The sequence below is a fragment of the Haplochromis burtoni genome, unplaced genomic scaffold, assembly GCF_018398535.1.
Source record: "Haplochromis burtoni strain Fernald_Lab_line unplaced genomic scaffold, NCSU_Asbu1 Contig_25, whole genome shotgun sequence".
Classification (NCBI taxonomy): Eukaryota; Metazoa; Chordata; class Actinopteri; order Cichliformes; family Cichlidae; genus Haplochromis; species Haplochromis burtoni.
Window position 1 is genome coordinate 1,842,254 of NW_024582386.1, and position 14,915 is coordinate 1,857,168.

Consider the following 14,915-nt stretch of genomic DNA (forward strand, 5'->3'; position numbering starts at 1 on the left):
AAGTGTCTTTGATGTCAGTTTAAAGGTAACAGCGGATTGGCCGGCTGTGGTTGATGGTCTAGACGGGATGTAGTAAACACATCACTTTATTAGCTCATCTGTCTCCATCCGTATCCTTTTGCTTGTCATAATCCCAGGTCTCTCTCTCTCTCCTCCCCCCCCTCCCTCCCTCCCTCCCCCCTGTTAAATAGGATCCTATTTATGTAAGGCTGCAGCAATAAAACTTTGCAGGGTTCAGCTTACCTAAGAGGCTTTTATGGAGAGCTCAATCTTCCCTCTGCTTACTGTTTAGAAAGTGTTCATGGCTCGCTATCAATTATAGCGAATGCTGTAATCACATCAAGACGGACTGCTTGCGATATAAAACGAGAGATGGAAACAGTTTGTTGGCTTTGGCGAGTTTGAAATTTGGACTTTGGGTTAACGGTTTACAGCAAACAGGCTCTTCGTCTATATGTCGAAGTGCTCAAGTTTGATGTTTCTGGGTAATGTTACTATGATCGATTCACCTCTTTTCATACACACACACTCTCTCCTCTATATGTCACGTCATTTCCTGTTCTTGCTTTCACACAAATGTGGCTTCAGCTTAATTTTATTATTAACGGTGCCAGTTTTGATTACATTTGTAAGTGTTGTGCTTGCCTCAGCTCTTTCTCTCCATTTTTCTCTGTGGTTTCTTCACTGGTTTTCAATAGTTGGAAGACCCGCAGAGTCTGCCTAGAGTGACTCGGGTGTGCAGAAGCTTCACTTTCATGTGTTTTGACCCAACTGTCAAACTCATTTCTACTGTCCAGAAAATATGACCCAAGGCATTGATCAGCTTGGAGCATTACGGTTTTGAAGAATCAGTTTCCAGTTCTACTTTTTCTTCTAAAAGTCCTCTATGGTCTTGATAATATGTTGATTTTTCTTTCATTCATTCACTACATCTTGCTTCTGTGTGAGTGCAGGGCTATTCTTGCCCCATGTCTTCTCCTCGTCCCCCTCCTACTACCACTCATTCTAACCTGTTTGACTGGTTGGAAAAACTCGGCTTTCTGCATTTTGTGCACTTCATTTACTCCATGTCTGTTTTTTTTTTAATTATTATTATTATTATTATCCCCTTCGTATTTATTTTATCTTTTGCAAGTAGATCGCAGCCTTGTGTGAACTGACACCCGCCCTCATTTTGCGGTTTCTGCTTGTTGAATAGTCACGTTCCCTTTTTAACACCTCGGTGCCGGCAACAGCCCACGCTCTAGGCGTTGCTTTTTCGGGGTTACCTCTCCGTACATCTGTCCACGCCTTTCTACTGAACATCTTGGGGGAATTTCTTTAAATTTAGGAGAAACATGCACTTGGACTGAACAGTTTGGTTTTTTTTTTTTGGGGGGGGGGGTTGATCAGACAACATGGGGACAGAATTCACTTGTTAGTTATGCCGAAATTTCCCATAAATTTCCAATGGGGTAAAATGGATATCTTATACCTAAAAGGTGGAGGCCCAGGAGGAGGCACAGTGGCGTATTTGATAGTCGTCGTCTTTGCGTAACAGTATTATTGGCACCTCCTGTATGAAAATGGCTTTTCATACCACATTTATTCGAGCACTGCAAGTCCTAAAACTTTACAGTTTAAATTAGGATCTCGTGTGTTAATAAATTTTCTTTATGAAAATCCAGACTGATGAGAGTTCGGTGTTCACTGCTTGTTGGTAAACAAACTGCAATTTTTCCTCAAACCTTGCCACCAAATGTAGGGCTTTGTGTGAGCAATCATCTCTCAATTTCTCACATATTGAGCTTACGCCAGGAAATTGACACGTTTTGACTCGGCTCTGTTCTCTGATTGGAGTGTAATCGGAGCGCTGCACCTTTCAGTGGCTACGCCAAATGCATTGTGGGTGTTCTCCAGACATGATCCTATCTATCCTTACCTCAGTCCGGTCCGCAGCAAATTGACAAATAATACCAGGATATCGCATTGCTTCTATCACTACTCCACAACACTTACAGCATAGCTTCCCCCCGCCACACACACACACTCACTCTCTCTCTCTCTCACTTCAGCGCTAATCGATTGAGGCCACTTGATGGTTCACACGGCCCCTGACACTCTGCGACTTTTATACTCCATGCGTGTATAAGCACGCGCCTACTTTTTAAGTGCGCGTGGAGAGGGAGGGTCTGCATCCATGTGCCCGCACGTGCGTGTATCAAGGAGAGGTGGTGTGTGACAAGTGAGTCCGTTGCTTTCTGAGACATCTACCTCTTTAATATTCTGCTCTTACCATCGCCTCCTCTGGCACACACTGTGAAATAAAGACAGAAAAGAGACAAGGAGAGAGAAAAATGAGAGCGACGTCTCAAAGGCTTTGTGCATCACAGAGGAAAGCGCGTACAATGTAGCAACAGAAGTGAGGGAAGGGAGAGTGAGGAGGAGACGAGGGTGGAAAAAAAAATTATGAGACAGAAAGATGGGGAGATGAAGAAAGTTGTTGCCGGTTAGCATGTGATTGTTTTGGCACACTGTCCTTGTGTAGTTGGTTTTTATCAGCTGCCACTGACAGCAGAGGCTCTGCCTTATAGGCGCTTTTCTTTTCTTATTCAATAGCGCTTAACAGGAATGAAAAAGAGGAACTACAACTACATGTGTGAAAACATCGTCAGCTCATGTAAATGCACACATTTAAATACACCCACACTGTCGGTGAGAATGGGCAAGTCGGCCACTGAATGTGCGCTTGTTGCATATCAAAGCGATCATGATGGATTCGCTCCCGTTCACTGAACAAATACACACACACGCACAGAGTAATCAATTCTTCGCTAGAGGGTAATTGTTTCAACGAAACCTCCCTACAGTGAGACAATGGCCAGTGGGCCACAGTAGTAAAAATGATAGAGTGGGTTTGCAGGTATGCAAAAGAGTCACATTCTGTTTTATTTTTAGTGAGCTGCAGACGGAGCTGCATTGGGGTTAAATGTTGTACTTCTTCCAACACACTGGCTTATGTTACTTGTAAATTCTGTGTTTATGTGCAAAGGATCCAAGGGTCTAACTTGTTGTTTTTCTTTCCCCTCCCAACAAGGCCTCGGCTCCAGGCCCAGAGGAAGTTTGCCCAGTCGCAGCCCAACTCGCCCAGCACTACGCCCATCAAAGTGGCTGACTCGGGCGGCCTGAACGCCAGCCTGTCCACGGTGCCATCCACGTCCCTCTCGTCCCTCTCCGCTTCATCCCCATCCTCCTCCATCCAGGACCTCTCCAGGCGCAAGCCCAAGACGGAGGACTTTCTCACCTTCCTCTGCCTCAGAGGTAAGATGCAGCAGAGTGGAGCAGATGGAGACATAATTACATGCGTGCCTACAACCAGCGGCAGAGCGGGAAAGCATATTGTTTAACAAGAACGCTGCAGATATGATATTAAAGAGGTTTTTATTCAAGGGACCAGGGCTGAGGTCTAACGCTAGAAAGGGGATGTTGCATATTAATTATCCTAACACCAGGATATGCTTCCCTATTGTTTGGCTCTATGCACATAAAGATGCGTGCATAAGCAACTCCAGGGAGCTTAGAATAAGTTTTGTTAAGTCAGGTTTTGATCACCCTCCACCCACTCATAACACACACAGACAAAACCCTTCACACATGCTGCATCTAACTGCATACTTGCCCATGGCTAAGATTATCCTGCATTTCATCAGCTTACACATCTCCCCCTCCCACCGTTCAACAACTGTCTGTCTCTTTAACACCCTGCCTATCACCCTCTACTACAGCAGCTGTTTCGAACATGGAGTACTCACACAGCCTGCACTACAAACTCTGCACAGGTTCATTGACACTGTGTAGCACTTTTGATGTCAAATGAAGTGGAAAAGCCACAGCAGAGCAATTAGCAGTCGAATGAGTTACGCGCGTGTGCGCTGCTCCTCTTTGTCTCATACAGCAGCATTGTTTGTCTATTTGGGTTAAAAACTCAAAAGGATACCTGATAAACTGAGTGCAGTCACTCAAAGGAGCGCAGATATCCTCGACACTCAAGGTTGCTAAACAACTCTTGTTCTTTTTTTCCCCTCTTGAGTTAATGAAGGGCTCATGTTACTTATGATCTATGCTCCGCTGGCCGGGATACAGAGGGGGTTAGTCCTCTGCCAGGACACTGCAAAAAGTTTTTGTTTTTTTTCTTGTTGCGCTAGAACTATGAAGTGCTACTTATTTTATTACCTTAAAACATTTCCAAGGCCAAGGTTAAAAGACCCAGGACTATAAATTCTCTTTAAAAATCTGCAATCTTAGCTCGCAAAAACCTCTGTAGAATATGCAAGAGTTTCAGGATTCAAGGCCGATGCGATCTTGAATCGGTGAGAGACAATCATGGCTCAGTATAGAGACGGCTTGACAGTTTCTAGGTTTATCTGATGCATGTGCACTCTTTAATTTGCTGTTCCTGTTTACACTGTAAGGTATATGTTGAAACAGCTACGTCTACTACATGTCTTGTCTGAATGTGTTGTGATGTAACGATAACCCCCTTGCTCTCAATCATCCCTTCTTAAGAAAAATGAGAGGAGAGGGAGTGACACGTTCATCCCAAGGTCCAAACATTACATAGGACCGTTTATCTCAAACAACCTTGGTTGTGACTTCTATCCTTCGTGGAATATCTCACCCACCCTTTTTTCTTTAAAATGTCCTCGCAACCGAAGTTAATTCCTGTGAAAGACAGAAACACCTTGCTCTATAGATTAATTTGCCGTTATCGTTATTAACCTCTGCCCCTCCCACAAAAGTCCGCTCCACACTCGGGAGGGGGAAAATTTAGATTAAAGTCTGTCGGGCGTAATGGCTATATGTTCCTGTTCTGAGGAGAATACTCCTATTATGGGATGTCATTTTAACCTTACAGGGCTCATTCAGAAACGTGTAATTGGAAGTTGCTAAAATGGACTCGAGCCTTCCGTGTGATGAGCCTTGATTTACATATATAGGCCATGATGTTACATAGGCTAATGATACAATGTCCCATATACTTTGTGGCTGAAATTAGACTAATCACTTGGTGCTAAGCTAACGCCGTGCCTTACACACGAGCAGTTGCAGGCTAATGAAGCGTGGGTGACTTGTTCTGACTCAGTTTTGCTGTTGTCTCTCTTTATAATTAAGGGCTGAATTAGTGTTTTGCGAGCAGATTTCAAGCGAGTGTTTAGCTGCACTCTGCTGCACTTTAATGCTAATTTTAGAGCTAGGCTGCTAAGCTAACGATTGAACAGTTTTCCACAGCCCCCCCAGTGCTGCCGCTCCCTGTTCTACCACTGTATTTATAGACACCAGTTTGGCTCTCTGTGCGTGTGTGCTCCATCCATGCTGTGAGGATGACATTTTCCTTTGCAGGGCTTCTTCTGCTCAGTTTTCCCCTTGGCCTCTCATGTGACCCATATGCAGGGACCCTTACCAAGAGAGGGACATGGGAGAATGTCAGCAGAGCCCTTGAGGGTGTGTGTGTGTGTGTGTGTGTGGCTACAGGTGGTTTGTGTGTGGTATGCATTCCACACCAACCACTGATGTGTCCTGTCCTGCTTATCTCCTGTGTGCCCTCATACCATTTTCTGCGTGTGTGTGTGGGGGGGGGGTTATGTCTACGCGCCAACTACCTGCACAAAGCATGCAGGGTATATAGGGAGACGCAGCCCATGAGGACATCTGTTTTAGCCTGGTTAATCTTTTCAAAGAGACTCCAGTCTTTGATATCTGAAAGCTCCAATCCCCTTTAAGATTCTGATACATGTCTCTGGTGATCTGACCACCACACACATTAGGCTCCTTCATGTCAGCTACCAAAAATGTCTCTGACAGAATCTCCAGCTGTGTAATCATAGCCCTGATTTCCCTTTCATTTTGATCAGATTTTTTAGCTTTTTTTTCTTTTCTGTAAGCATTAAGTGACATTTCTGCCCAGAATATCTCATCAGTGGTGATTTCTGGGGTGTGACCCAGGTCAAACGTTCAAGGTGTAAGCATAAATTTGTATTACCCCCCTCCTCCCCCTCCGTGTATCCACTGCAGTGTTGTTTGCTTATCTTATCTGGAAAACATTAAGCATCCACCCAATGGGTTCTATCCATCACTCATTCAGACAGCCACATAAAAGCAGTTAAAACATGAAAGATTTGAAGCGATAAAGTGAGCGACCCAAAAAAAAGAAAAAGAAATGTTGTGAAAGAAGCAGGACTCGTGTGTCAGTCTGTGTTGAGAAATCGCAGTTAACATGTTGTTGGTGCACCTTTTCATCCGATCCCAGCTTGTTTATTGACGCCATTTTGCTCTTGTGGGATTTGTTTTCCCTATGATAATGAATTGGCTGACTGCTGTGTGGTGGTGGTGTTGTTGTTGTATCTGAGGAAAAGCTATTTTTAATTCCTCCATGGGGGAGCAGGGGGTGCTGGATTATTCTGATGCAACGTGGGAGTAACTGGACAGAAAAGTAACAAGAAACAAAAAAACAGCAACAGAGATTTCTATCTACTATATAGAAGGATGCACATCATGTATGCTCACCACCCACACTGTCTTGGGTCTATGTTCAATGTGTGTTTATCCCACTGTTCAGCTTTTTCTCCTGCACACAAACACACAGACACACACCGTAGCAAACAAGCCAGAGTGCGCAGTCCTTGCCTGTGTTCTCAAAATGGTGTTTATGTGTGGTCCAGGCCTGTACTTGGGCTGTTTATATCCATGGAGAAAGCCATTTGGGTGGTAGCCAGACAGTCTGCCTCTGGCCTTGTCTGCCTGTTGTAACAGTGTAGTACTGCTGCATACAGGGTGGGGGCAATACTGATGAGAGCAGAGTGAAGGTTTTCATTTCAAATTGAGATGCTCAGTATTTAAGTTACCCCCACAGTCAAAGTCAAAATGATTTGACATGGTTTCGATTGCTTTTGTTTTCTAAAAAATCAACTGAGTAATGTTTGACTTGGTATCAGTGTATTCACCGTAATTGTTGGCACACACTGCATCATTTATAACCCAAGTGTTCCCCAGTCTTTACAATACACACAAAAGAAAAATGCACCCGAAACTGCACAAACACAAAATCCTCAATAACTGCAGACACTTGAAAATCAATTTTTAATCTTAATCCTGATTTTTGGCGATCGACCGATATTGGAAATGCGTGCTCCGACAAAAGAACACAAAGCAAACGTAAATCACCGCCTGACAGCACGGCCGCATGTGCCAATCACAGCTGTTCCCTGCACCGCGCAGCTTGAAGTTTCCTGGGCTAGTCCGGACCAGTAACACTACATTAACAGGCAGATATACAACCGATAACAGGCTGTCAAAACAAAAATCTAATGTCTTGCACAGCAGAAGGCGAATCATCGCCGGTTGTTTGGAAATACTTGGGATTTAGGGCAAGAGATGTTAACCGTGAATAAATCACATGGAAAGCGTGCGGCTGAGTGAGTTGTGCGTGCGCCACAGAGCAACACAACTAACTTATTCAATTTCTCAAAACACACCACAAATGGCAGTGAAATGAATGCATGAAGGCCAAGAGAGAAACACACAGTGGTTGCTAGCGCGATTTGTCAAACGTCATCTTAGTCGTCCGTAGTCGTGCAGCGTATTCACGCCACTCACAAAGACACACTTATTCACCAACACAATCGCATTTGGTCAAAGATAAGAGCCCATTAAACGAGGGGAGCGTCGAAGGCTCTGTGGCAATGGTCAACATGGTGGACAAAAGAGACGTTATCTCTGTGCACAGTTATTTTTCCAAAACTTGCGCTGTATGCAAAACATTACGGTGGAAAAAGGGAGCGATCTCACAGCTGTCAAGTACTCTGCTTCAGGTTTTAGTCACATCCATCGAGCAGGTACAAAGAAAGAATTATTTTGCTTCTGGGAGAGGCAGTTAGGCAAGGTAAACAAACACCTGATTTGTCAGCAGAGATGTTCTAATTAACAGGAGAACGTAGAAAAATGTGATGGCGTCCTGTTGATTTTAATTTGTGTTCAAGTTTTGAAATGTATGTTTTTCCTGTAACAGACACCCTGATTTAAGTAAAAAGGGGTTTCTAATTTTATTGTGCAGCATTTGCATTTGTACATTAGCAGGAATGTTACTGAAAGCAGCGTTATAATTGTGATTTCAATATAGATCAAAATAACAATGACTATCATTTTGGCCATAATGGTGCTTTTGCTGCCATGCTCACCTTTTTAATGTCCTTCTCTTGCCTTTATCTTGCCTTTGAAACCTATTTAACCTTTTGCCCAGTAATCTTTAAATTTTAACCTATAACCAAGCTTATAGAAGCCCTGGAGGACAGTTTTCTTAATGTTGAGTGTATGACATGCACCCTGCTGATGGGCTATAAATGATATAACAGCTGTTTGAGTAGTTTCACCTTTATGTGATTCATTTGGGGAAGATGTCATTTACTTTATTTGCTTCAGTGAGGAACAAATGCACAGTAATGCACACACAGAGTACACACAGTACCGAAGATGAGGTTAACGATTAGGGAGTAAATTAATAACTGTGTGCACACACTATTGCAAATGAGTCTCTTATGCAAGACTCCTGTTTTTTGTAATTTCCTGTGCCTGTGTGCGCGTGTGAACGCTACAACAGCGCTTAGCTCTTTGCCCTGTGGGCTTTCTCCTCTGCCTGCCAGCCCCAGTGTGGTGCCTCTCCTCAGGTTCAGTGAGGCCAATCCCTCCACTCTGCTTACATAACCTCCCAGCTCTGACCTAGTGAACCAAAGACCTCAGAATCCCCATTTGTGATTACACATGTGAACCAAAACCAACCGAGGAGTTGTTCACATCTGTTTTTTTTTTTTTAAAAAAAACAACAAAAAACAGCTAGTTCTAATAAAGGCACTTTATTGGATTTAAAGGATCTTTATCTTTGTGGCTAGATTGTTAGAATTAATAATGTCTGTGTGTGTGTTGGTTTTTTTTGTATTTTATTGCCAGAAATTGTTTGCCAAACTAGAAACACATTTTCACTGCTTTCACTCATCCGACTGCTTTCAAAGAAAAAGATTCAAGTCTGACAGCTACTCGTGTGTTTCTTAAGTGCATTGCTGCTGTGACAGCTGTGTTTCCTTCAGGGATAATGCACTTTTCTCTCCTCCAAATGTATGATTGCTGTTTTGATTTAAGGCCTGGAACGATATGTGTGTGCATACATTTGTGATTTTCTTTTCAGTAATGACTCTGTGGAGGAGTTCCTCATGCAACACTCACGGAGTCTGCTTTTCTCTTCTAAAAGCAGAGCCGCTGTTTGTGGAGTTAATGGTTTAGCTGACATAAAGGAATGTCAATTGGAAATGTAATCCCTAATCCCTTTTCCCCTCTAAGAGAACGATGAAGAGTTTTGGCACAGCTCAGCTGTTGTAACTTCTCCTCACCGGAGGACCCGTGTTTACCTCCTCTTCCTACCTTCCCTTCAAAACAGCGTTCATACTTCCTGAACACACATCGAGCACTTACAACTAAGTCAGCACAACCACATGTCCCCATGGCAGCTAAACCCTCCTGATTGACTATTTAAATTGTCCTCATTGTTTCAATTCCTGTTGAGGGGACAAAAGAAGGGTAGCCAGAGAATGGAGGGTTTATAATTATGCCCCCCACCCAAGAGCCCCGTTAAAAATGACAATCCTAATAGACTCTTTCAGACCTAATTATGATTTGTCTGCGGCCGGAATGAGGTGGATGAAAAGCTGGTGTAATTGTGGGATTGTGCACATGCCCTGTTGGAGATCTTGGGGAAAGAATGAGCTGTGTTTTCTCCACCTTGTGTGCATGGGTGAGTGTTCTGTACAGTTTTTAGGCACTGATAGATGAGGGCTGTAAATGTCTGGTATCTGCTCCAGAAGTATTGTTGCCACTGCTGTGGTCATGCCAGTGGTCAGTATTGGATCACTAAATATGTTTGGCAGGCTCCGTCTGTGTAATTGTCCCTCCCTCTGCTGCTCTCCAAAATTCTAGACAGTGTTATTGTGGGGATCTTGAATATACTGGGCCCTCATTCACACAGGCCTAGAGATCTGTCATTGACCATCTCTCAACCACCAGTCGGTGGGCAAGAAATGTGCATTCCCCAACCGGTTGCAAGCGGTTGCTGGTGGGTTGCTGGCAGGCGATTGCGTGAATCGGTGAAATGTGTTGGTTGCAGTGGTGAAGCGCAACTTTAAATTTGAAGACAAATGTTCTGTTTCCAGTTTGTTTCACTAAAGCTTGCATGCATCTTCCATGGAAACTATAGGCAACTACTGCAGATCTGCTTGTGACAAAAACAACTGTTAAGAGATTCGGTGCAAAATCATCATTTCAACAGATTTCATCGAGCGACGGCTAACAGCCCCTAGCAACCACACCCACCAACTAGGACTAGAATACGGATTTTTCTCTAGTGACCAGAGGCTGCCAAAATTACTGACGGGTCTCTAGGCCCATGTGCTGTTGTGACATCTCCTTGCTTGTCTGAACCTTGCCTTCAGTCACTATTTTATCATTTCTCTTCTTTCCCAGCACATCACCACAGCAAATTACAAAACAAATTTTTAGCCTTTGTTTCATTAAAAATATAAAGACTAAATGATTTGTGTTGAACTCTTAGGCTCTTTCACAATTAAACACGCACAGGAAAACAAGCAGCTCACAACTGTTCAGTTGTACCAATCTGACATTATTTTATTTTTGTTTTGTTTTTTAATATACAAGCTAAATAGCTAGTCCTAACAATTATCTTACCGTAACCCCATTAAATCGGTTCACATAAAGATAAAAGTGTTTGTACATGTTCACCGGTTCATCTCCATTTGCCTGGAATCCAAAAACAAGCGCCCACCCCCATCTTTGCCCTTAGGTGCCCCTGTGGTCTGTTGCCGTTGGCCTGCTGACCCCTGCTTAGGGCAGTAAATTACAGCCATTTAGCTAATGAAGCAAGTCATTAGAAGCTGACTGGGCCGGTGTGCGTACCGCCTTAGAGTGTTTGTTTGGTCTACGAGACGAGCGTTTGCTCTGTCGCCAAGATAAACGAGGTGTGCATGCTCTGCGTTTGTTGGCGTGTGTGTTTATGGGGGGGCACTAGGGACATATGTTGGTGCTTTTTGGATCTTGTTGGTTTGTGCATGCGGAGGTCAGATCCACGGTTACAAGCCAGAAAACGTGTAGCAGGAAAAAGTGCCACTGTAATTTTCCCATAATTGTCTGCATTCTGCTTCACATGCTCAAAACCACAACATAAACACTCACTGAACGTGTGTTGTCTTAGCTTCTTATGCTAGTTCTTTTGGAGTGTGTGAGCTGATGTTGAAATGCAGCATTACTTTATGGCTGAATGCAAAGACTGTATTAAACTATGTAGAACAGTTACTTCTGTCAGACCTCTGTACGAAGTTAAACAGAGCAGATGAAACAGCAATTTTCAGGGAATCTGCTGCCACTACACACTTTTTTCCCCTCCCTCCCTCCCCCCTCTCCCTCTCTCCCTCTCTCTCTCGCTCTCTAAGGGGATAATTAGAAACTGGCAGAGAGTGTAAAAAGTACGATCCAAAGCACAACAAGATTTATTATTACCAGGCTTTAGTTTGTGTTTGGAAAGCTTTGATATGTGTGTGCTATTTAAACCGAGTTTTCAAAATAAATGTAACGTGACATGTGCTAACCACATGTCCTCTCGCCAGCCAATAATAGTCACTGCACTTTAAAACGAAAATTAATCTATGTTTAAAGATGTAGTACACGCTTCAGAAAAGGAAGTCGGAAAATTAGGATAATGATTTCAGCGAGTCTGCTTCTTTTTGTTCTCCAAAGCGAAAAGGAAGCCATCAAATCCGTGCCAGTGTAAGTTGTTGGTTTACAGCAATCTTCCTAAAGCATGCCATTTACTCTGAGGTGATGGTTACATAAAGTTGAGTTCTTCAGGATGTAACAGTTATTAGAAAAGCCTAGCCTTAGTCAGGATATCATTTAAAGGGTGACTGTAATCTCACTTACACACACAAATGTTGAATGTATCCAGGCAGCTGTGAAGTAAATGCACTTTGTGGGACACTTTTCACAGATCAGATGAGAAGTATTTTATTAATCTCAAAAGCTGGGAAGTTCTTATGTTAGAGCAGCCAAAGCATGAAGAAGTACCTACAATAATATAAAAAGGTAAAAATACAATGTCAAAGGACAAAATAGCACAGAAATGTAACAAAAATTGCACCAGAAACTGAGTTCGATTGAGCAGAAACAGAAAAAAAATTGATACAGTGCTGTCCAAAACTCGGACGGCTTAACAAAGAACCAATTATCATTCAGCTCTTTGTTACTAGCAGCCTGTCGCAAAAACACACCATTTGCTCCAATTTTCTGTACTGGAATCTACAAAAAAACCTCAGTTTGACGAGCATCAAATAGTGCTTTTGCACCTGCAAGGTGACTCCTTAAGAGCTCTTAAGGCTGAAAACCTGGCAAGTGGAGAACAAAAGAAAAACAGTCTACAGCAGATGAACAGTTTCTGAAAGTAACGTCCTTAAGAAATTGGGTGAACTTGAGAAATCGGATGCATCTCTCGGGTCCTGTGTCAGGTCTTTGCTGGGTATTCCCCCCCACACACACAGAAAAGTGTCATCAGATTTTGATCCACCATGCAATACCATCTGCAAAGCGTCTGGTTGGTAACGGCTTCATTTATCAGCGTGACATTGATAGAAACACTATCAGTCATGGATTGGCCTCCCCAGAGCCTGAACCTCACTGTTATTGAAGCAGTGTTGGATCAGAATAGACTAAAAGGCAGCCAACATCCAAAGAAGAGCTTTGAATGTCCTTGATCCTGGAGAACTATTCCTGAAGACTACTTCAGGAAATTACAAGAAAGCTTAAATTATTATACATTATTGCACCTTTTTCACCTTTTCCCTCTCAAAATACAGAGAAATGAAGGATGGTTCAAGTCTTTTGCACAGTACTCTACATATCACCAACACATGATTGCATTACTGTCACTCACTAAAACATTTTATCCGGCCTTTTAACACTTTATGAATTCCAAGTGTAATTTTCCTGCTAAATTATAGCCTGTCCAGAAAGTATAACACCTAATTCATCCACTGAATGTATTACATTCATAAGATGTAAAATGGTCTTACATATATTCAGTATATTCTCGAAAAACAAGTGAGCTAATTAAATAATGTGCTTGGATAAATTTAGATCCACTATGTAAATTTAAGTAGGCCCACAGTTTAAGGCAGGCTATTTGAATTCAGCCTATTTTTTAGAGGATTAAGATTATTTTAATTGGTGTATAATCACACATTACTGTTCATTAATTGCCCGTTAAACATTGAAACCCCTGAAAAGGGTAATAAACCCACAGTGGTCGCTCATGCTATGTAATCGATTTAGTCATAAACGACCAACAACTTTGTACAAATCCACGGTTTCCTGATCGCAGCCAGATTTAATTAAAGCTGTGAGACTGTGCCATGATCACACATTTCTGTTAAGCACAAATCGACAATCGTAACCATGTAGTTTTAGAATTACATTATTATTACATTATTAAACTAATTGTACAAGTTAAAAAGTTAAAAATGTTAAGTGTGCCCAAGGTCACTCATGCATGTTGCATACACAAGCGTTTTGCACACGGGAGCGGTCGGTTTCCTTCACTTAGTTCTCAGGGGTTTATTACAATAAACAATGGGCTGTTTATTGTCTGCTCTGGGATCCAGAGTTGTACTTGATCTGTAGTATTGGTGAGTACCGATTTTTACAGTCCATGCAGTGAGAGTCCTCGGGAAAAAATCATTTGTTTCTTGCAAAAACCCAACCTCCCAGCGAAAGCCGATAAGATGCTTTGGCATTCAGTTTCTTTAGCTCGATTTCTCACCTCTGCCATCATGTCCTCGTGTTGTTGTTCTTAAACTCAATCCCATCTTCAGAACGAAAATGTAAGTGCACCAAGTGATGTGGTGATATGCTGGGACGACAGACTCACCTAAACATGCCTGCTGAGGGTACCTGCAGCGATAGGTGGAAAACTCATAATCTATTACTCATTTTTAGATTTTTGTATTTGTATTTGTGGTTTTTTGTTTTCTTTTTCTGGAATCAGTTCGAGGCATTGAGCGATTTCCTACTGCGCCTCTGTATTCGTAGACATCACTGCCGTTGCGCTCTGCATGCTTCCCTTCCTGTTCTTTATTCCTGCATGTGCATGACCGGCCCAGCTGTTTTTGCACGCTGATTTACGAGTACAACATTATGAGATTTAACAACATAGCTTTGGGCTTTATGACCTTTTTTGTGAGAGCGATTGTATGTCTGCGTCGAGCTAACGGAGGTAATGTTATAGGCAACCCACTGCCAAACACCGTACCGAGTTAGATTTCTCAGATGTCAATGAAAGTGATTGAGTGTGACAGGAAAAGTAAAAAGAAAAAGAGAAAGTTGGTTTTCTTCTCCAGTAGAGTTGGAGATTGACAGTAATCCTGTTTGGAAGAGTGAACGCGACAGATTTGGGATTAGTTCAGCAGCTAGAGAGAGCGAGGGAGCAGCGCTTTGTGGAAGAGTTACTTTAGAAACCAGAGTTAGATATGTACATTATATATTTCTCAATAAAACTGTCACCATCAAACTGTCACCTCTGTGGAAAGACGGCTTGTTGCGTACTTGCAGCGCTTCCAGCTATCAATAAAATGGTTGCTAGTCATCTCTCTCCCTCTCCCTTAGCACCGCGTGACAGTGCATTGCATTGCTACTGATATTGCTACTGATATTGCTAGAACCACAGCGGCTGTTGTCAAACTCTTTGGCCCAGTGAGAAGTTTACAAGACAATGGTCAGCTAACCCACTGACAATGACAGTTCTATAAATGAAGCTGATGGTACAATATCTAATG

At 42.7% G+C, this 14,915-nt stretch overlaps 1 protein-coding gene across 2 annotated transcripts in view; it reads left to right on the top strand.

The window, feature by feature from the left end:
- The window catches only part of jarid2b (jumonji, AT rich interactive domain 2b), a 106,277-nt gene that overhangs the window by 66,803 nt on the left and 24,559 nt on the right, over nt 1–14,915 (top strand). For both annotated transcript variants that reach the window (XM_014332147.2, XM_014332146.2), the window contains exon 4: nt 3,077–3,300. In XM_014332147.2, coding sequence (XP_014187633.1) covers nt 3,077–3,300 — 224 coding nt within the window. The remainder of the gene's footprint in view (nt 1–3,076; nt 3,301–14,915) is intronic.